Source organism: Phaethon lepturus, unplaced genomic scaffold (assembly GCF_000687285.1).
Source record: "Phaethon lepturus isolate BGI_N335 unplaced genomic scaffold, ASM68728v1 scaffold22094, whole genome shotgun sequence".
NCBI lineage: Eukaryota > Metazoa > Chordata > Aves > Phaethontiformes > Phaethontidae > Phaethon > Phaethon lepturus.
Genome location: NW_010532875.1, coordinates 11,490 through 18,203, shown reverse-complemented (window position 1 = coordinate 18,203; position 6,714 = coordinate 11,490). Strand labels below are relative to the sequence as shown.

At 47.1% G+C, this 6,714-nt stretch overlaps 1 protein-coding gene across 1 annotated transcript in view; it reads left to right on the top strand.

Annotated features, from left to right (window-relative positions):
* Positions 1-2,188: 2,188 nt before the first annotated feature.
* Positions 2,189-6,714, top strand: part of LOC104619212 (MKL/myocardin-like protein 2) — a gene marked incomplete at both ends in the record, with an annotated part of 12,903 nt that continues 8,377 nt past the window's right edge. The window contains one exon of the mRNA XM_010285006.1: positions 2,189-2,254. Coding sequence (XP_010283308.1) covers positions 2,189-2,254 — 66 coding nt within the window. The remainder of the gene's footprint in view (positions 2,255-6,714) is intronic.

The window sequence follows — 6,714 nt, the reverse complement described above, 5'->3', positions numbered from 1 at the left end:
ACATGTGGGAGCTGTGAAGGGAAGTAATCGAGCATCCTGACTTGGGATATTTTACAGCTAGATGGGGCAGACTTCTGTGTCCTTGGCAGGATGTTGCATGTGACTCTAGAAGTCTTTGCTATCTCTGATTCCCATTTGATGATGATGGGATGTTGTCTGTAAATTGCCTCAGTTTAACACAAGATGCTCTGATGCCTGGGACACTGGACCAGGACCTAGGAGAGTCGAGAATCATTCCTAGGTGAGCTTCAAAGCTTCTTCATTCTTGGACAGTCTCCAACCTCCCTTAGCTCACCTGTTCCATAAAGATACATCTCTTCCTTGGGGAAAGTGCAAAGCTATGCATGGTTCTTCAGTACTGTGACCAGTCATAGAGAAGGTTCTACACAGAGAAACTGGGGTCCACCTCACTCTGTGTAAGATACCTACCATGAGCTGGTTACCATTAGACTGCCTCTACAGTCAAGGAGGAAAGACAGTCATTCCTAAAGCATGGACTGCCTGATTTGGTTTTAAGGTTCCCTGAGGCAGGGGTGTGACTCCTGAAAAATGGGGATGCAGATAACTGGGTTCGATGTAGATACCTAGAGTGCAAGGGTCTAAACTCATGTCCAAGGGCAGAACCAGCACTGACTGGGGGTGGTGTCATGGGGAAATGGAGGGCTGCAGACTTCTTTCTTGACAGTGACTTCTAGCCACCAGCTTCACGCTGGCATAACGGGAACAGCATGCATGCAGACCAGGTACCGAAGGCTACATTTTTCCCTCAGAGCAAGAATCTATCTTTGGTGTCCTAAGAAGTGCTGGAATTTGGCAGGAGATCATTGTCCCACATTAGGCCGTCACTAAACATTTGCTCTGAATGTGCCACATGGTTTGCACAGAGGACATGGAAAAGTCACAATGGCAATCAGGGAGCCTTGTGCTTTGGGGACTCCTCTGGAAGGGATTATTATTCAGGTCCATCCATGTCGCAGGGAAGCCGCATTGTTGGCAGAGCTCAGCAGCTGCTCCTGAGGACAAAAAAGCTGTTATACCCTCTCTTCCCCTTCCAATACTGGCTCTCTCAGGGCGGCTAAAGATATGCCATCTGGGGCTGTGCTGGTAGGCAGGGGATATGTGTGCAGTTATATTGTGACTGCTGAAAGATATATGTCCCTGTGGCAAGCTTTACTGAGTTTCCATCAGGAAAATATGGAAGTGAGTTTTATGTTTTACCTTGTGATACAGGCGTGTATCTTCTTGAAGACAAATTTGCAAAAACAAAGGTGTAGAATATGTTACTAACTCAAAGTACAGGCAGGGTTACCTGAGTGATGGGATGAACTAACTTGTGCAGTCCTGGGCCAAGCAGAGGTGGCTTTGCTGAAAGCAGGCTGCAGGTGTATGGTAGGTTGCCATTGCGTACTGTAAATATTGAGCAGTGCTTCTTTGTTTTACACCTAATCAATGCTCTGTAGCTGAGGCCATGCTGCTAAGCCGCTTAGTGACCCTGATCAGTGGTTCATTCCCATCTGTCAGTGCATTGTTTCCAAAAGGAAAGTATACTGGAGATTGCAGGTCCTTGGAGCAGTGGGTTCATACAGAGATGGCACTAATCTCTCCTCACTACGTTATCTACATCCCCCTCAGCAGACTAAGCATATCTGCATCCAGTGCCAAGCCTTGCAGGGCTGGAAATATGCTGCCAAGACCTCAGGAGGGTGATGGATTTGGAAAACTCTACTCAACCCACAGTGCTGGGGCGAGGAAAGACCTCCCAGCTTCAGAGTTCAGAGCTGAGCAACTATTTGAGCTGAAGCCATGGTCACCTGAGGCTGTTATTGCAGGTGTCAGGCAGGGATCAGTCTGTCCCAGGCACTGGGGTACTGCCTGCACCAGAAGCAGCCCTGCCCTGCTCATCTGCCTGCAAAAGTGAGGACTGGCTCAGTGCAGGCTACGCAGCTCCTTCCTGCCAGTCCTCCTTGGCTTGGAGCACTTGCTGCACCAAGGCTGGTCCAGCAGCAGCAGGGATCAGTGCCAGACCTCTGTGCCACACACAGACTCCCCGACACATTGTTGCCGATAGATTTATTAATAAATAATGATAGGTGATAAATAATTTGTTTATTAATGATGATATTAATAAATAAATTATAGGTTTATTAATAAAATCCTGCATCTTTTCCTGACACTCTGTCTCTCACAGTTTTACAGCTACGACTTCAGCAGAGAAGGACCCGTGAGCAGCTGGCAGACCAAGGCATCATGCCACGTGAGTATCTTTTTCTGCCTTTTTCACCCACTCCTGGCTCAGAGGGACTGTGTTCATCCTGGGCACTGCTGGGGCACCATGTGGCACCAGCAGCCTGCTCAGACCCACTCAGCTCTGAGAAGATTGCTACCGGGGGGACTTTGCTTCCTTCCCTGTAGAAATATTATGGTCCCTGGTGCTGTACAATGGTGCCGAGCATTTGCCGCTGCTCAAACTGAAGTTAGGAGAGATGCTTAGCTTACACCGTCTAAAGATTCAGCTGCATAGCTCCCTATCCAAGCGGTCACTGTAGCAGGACAAGCGTATCCAACACCAAGCAGAAGACTCACAAAGCTCTTCATGTAGGCAAGGGCAAAGAATCTCATGTCCTCCTGTAAAAGCCAGGAACCTCTGTGGCAGGATCAGAACCACGAATGAGGAAGAGGTAAAGAGGAGGCTGTGGAAGAAGGAAGCGGTGGGTAACTACCTTGGCCCCAGTGCAGAGAGGCAGCCCCTGGATGAGTGAGACATTTCCAGATCTGTGCCTGTGCCCAGCCAGGACCCCACAGTGCAGAACTGTCAGTGTACACTGGAGGCTAGTGAAACCTCACCTGGGCCTGCCTGCTTGCAGACTGACGAATGTTGTCCGTGCCTTCCCCTCTCTGACATTCATGCTTGATAACCTGGCATTGAAGGACAAGCTCCAGGCCAGCATTATTCATCATCAGAAAGCCTGTTGCTAGAGCCCAAAAAGTAAGTGAATGAAAATGATCCCCTTCTGCAGCTGCAGGTACATCATGAAACCTCTCGCACTACCAGAGAAAGGAAGTTGGAAGCTCAGCCCTGCTCGATGGATAACTCCATCCTGACATAGCTAAAGGCTCCATGTGCATGAACGTGTGATTATCTGGGACCCATGCAGAGGATTATCCTTTCCATCTCATCAAGGGCCTCTTGGGTTCACTGCTAAGATCACAGTTTTTCCAAAGGCTGTGTCGCTTTTTTCTCTTCTGGCTAACCTTGAAGACTGTGATCCAGCTCTTCTCTAAACAGCAGAACAACAGCTCATTAAGAGAATGGCTATAGCACTGCTTGCTGCACCCCGCCCATCTCTCTGCCCCTCTCATGCGGCTGCCTTCCTGAAGAATTCACAGAATCACAGAATCGTTAAGGTTGGAAAAGACCTTTAAGATCATCAAGTCCAACCATCAACCCAACACCACCCACCATGCCCACTGAACTATACCCTGAAGTGCCATGTCCACATGTTTTTTAAACACTTCCAGTGATGGTGACTCCACCCCCTCCCTGGGCAGCCTGTTCCAATGCTTGACCACTCTCTCCGTAAAGAAATTTTTCCTAATATCCAATCTAAACCTCCCCTGGCACAATCTGAGGCCATTTCCTCTCGTCCTGTCGCTGGTTACTTGGGAGAAGAGACCAACACCCACGTCGCTACAACCCCCTTTCAGGTAGTCGTAGAGAGCGATGAGGTCTCCCCTCAGCCTCCTCTTCTCCAGACTAAACAACCCCAGTTCCCTCAGCCGCTCCTCAAGCAAGACTTGTGCTCCAGACCCCTTACCAGCTTCGTTGCCCTTCTCTAGACACGCTCCAGCACCTCAACATCCTTCTTGTAGTGAGGGGTCCAAAACTGACCACAATATTCAAGGTGCAGCCTCACCAGTGCCGAGTACAGGGGCACAATCACTTCCCTGCTCCTGCTGGCCACACCATTGCTGATACAGGCCAGAATGTTGTTGGCCTTCTTTGCCACCTGATTGTGTCAAAGTAGACAGAAACAGACATCTCAGTACAGTAGTGCCAGCATCAAGCATTAAGAAAATTTGAGCAGGATGACAAAAATCATGACTGTCAGAATAATCAGTTTTAAGACTGATGCAGTCTTAAATGAATGCAGTTTCTTTTCATTTTTCTTCTGTTTGTTTCTTTAAACATTCAGATTTTATGCTGCCTGCCACCGAAGAGCAAGCATTTTAATCACAGGACTCCAGGAGTTGAAGCTTTAAGCAAAATATTATGACATTTGTTATAGTATTGCAAGCACTGGCAACACAGTCAGCGGCCAAAAATATTTCTAACATCTCCTGAACTGCTCAGTCCACTTTGTAAAGGTGAGCACACTCAGGCAAGGTGCAGGACACCCCATTGCAGATGTATGGAGCAGTAGGGCCAACTGAGAGGTTTGTGTACCTGACGCTGCCCTGCAGGGCCCAGTACATGGGACTGTGTTTTTACAAAAGGCACCTAACGTTTAAAACTTGCACACTGCAGGCCACATATTAGGCCAAATTTATTTCATGGCAACTGAAGGGTATTTTCCTGTTAATTACAGCTTCATTGCACTCCGAACTTCTAGGTTGATATTTTCCAGTCTGTTTTCTGTCCAAGAAGGACATTTTGAGAAGCTTGAGCACAGTTCAGTATTCACTTCACTAAAAGTAATAGAAGAAAAGGTACTTTGGCCATTATAAAACCAAAAGTGCAGAATTTAACTGCTGAATTTGATCTCAGGAGGAAGTGTCAGATGTTAGCATTTAATACATGGGAGCCTCAGTCAGCTTCCCCATGGCTTGGGCATGTGCAGTCATTCCTTATGAAAAACATAACCATATCTTCCCATGCCCTGTTGGCTCTGAGGACCAGCAGGTGAGGTGGGCCAGGAGAGGATCTCAGTTCACATGCATTGCAGGAGGGCGAGAAATGAACCAATATGGCTGTAACACACAGTGGCTGAGAACAGCCCTTCTAGAAAGAGAAAAGATGGGCATTGCTGGTGTCCATGGTAAGAATCAGGTTTGGTACCAGGCCTGGAGCACACACTTGATCCCACATTGCACATCAGATTTTGCACAAGGATTGTTTTCAACCCATTGCATACATTTTCTGCTGATATAATCCCAGGACAGAGAAACTTTGTTTTTCTAACTGATCCATTTTATAGAGAGACCAGAAAGACAGATGGAAGATCAGAGTAACAGAATAGCATTGGATAAAAGTTTTGAGGGCTTGTAGAAACCCTTGTAGGAAGGGGAGTTGATGAATATACACAGAACCTGCTGAGCTGTTCACCAGTGCAGCTATAGCACAGTAAGCATGAAACATTGGAGTAAGTCCTAGGAAGGTGGCTTTTTTTTGGTATCCAAGAGAATAGTGCGGAAAGAAGTGTCACTGTTAACGTGAGCATAGTGCAGTGAGATGAATATCCTTACCAAGCCCAGTCTGTGTTTGGTTTGACTGGAAAAGATTAATGCCATTGCATACCTGAGCTCTGTTCACACTCCCTTGGATGTTCCTCTAAGAAATGTGAAACTTCAGATGGCCTCATCACTGGAGAAGGCAAGAAACTGCCTAAAGGAGGATGCTCAGGAGCAAAAGGCAGTAGCATTGCACAAGACTTCAGGTTCAAATCTGGACTCTGATTTTCAGATGTTTTCAGATTGTAAATTGAACAACTGGATGGCGAAACAATCAACACTACTGAAACAGGACCTACAGATAAAGAGAGGTGGCAGACTGCTAGGCAAGGGCAGCCTGTGGGTCCCTTTCAGTCCCATGACTCTGTGTATGGAGTGTCCTCTGAAAGCAAGGGGAGATCCAGGTTCATTGAGACACAGCCATGCTCCTGATGCATAGGAGTGCAGTTGAGAGCAGAGCCTGCCCCATTCTTCAGGCTCACCAAGTAGGAAGTTTCCATTTCATGCAACAATACATGCAGTTTTGTTTTCCTAGCGAAACTGGTAGGGTTTCAGCAAAAGCATTTTAAATCAAGAGCATGTGGGTGTTACTTTCAGAAAGGCAGGCTGTAGAGCTGAACATGGATGAACCCTTCCTCTAGACCTGCACAGACTCCTGCCCCGAAACCCAGCCAGATTCTGCTCACCTACCCAAAAGGAGGTGAAGGCATCTTGCAGGATCAAGGATTCCTCAAAGCAAGGTTCCCCCCCACTGTGATGGGCAGCAGAAATAGCTGCACTTGAAGTAAAGACCCTCTTGCTGTACACAGCTACCACCTCATCCTCTAACTCAAACCTTACATGCAATAGTCCCAAGATTATCAACACCAAGCACAACAGCTCTGCCCTGTTGCCTCCAGACCATCAGCCATTTGAAGCTGACATGTCATGCCCTGACAAGTTGTCTGAATAACCAGTGCTAGCAATGTCTTTATTTGTTTTGCAGACTAATACAAGCTGCAGCATCCTCATAATTCCTCCAAACATCTTGGTAAATGACTAAATTCTGCAACATTTTCCCCTTGAATAGCATGGTGTTTGGTCAATGCCCATAACACACTCCCAATGTCAGTAGTTCACAATGGGCAGGACTGTAAAAGTCATCTCTCTTGCTAGCTTCATTTTCTCATGTGCATCATTTTATTTTGCTTCTGATTAAACCAGCTGTCACAAGTCCTCATGGCTGCTCACTGGAGCATGGCACAGTAACACTAGCTTGTCTGTATG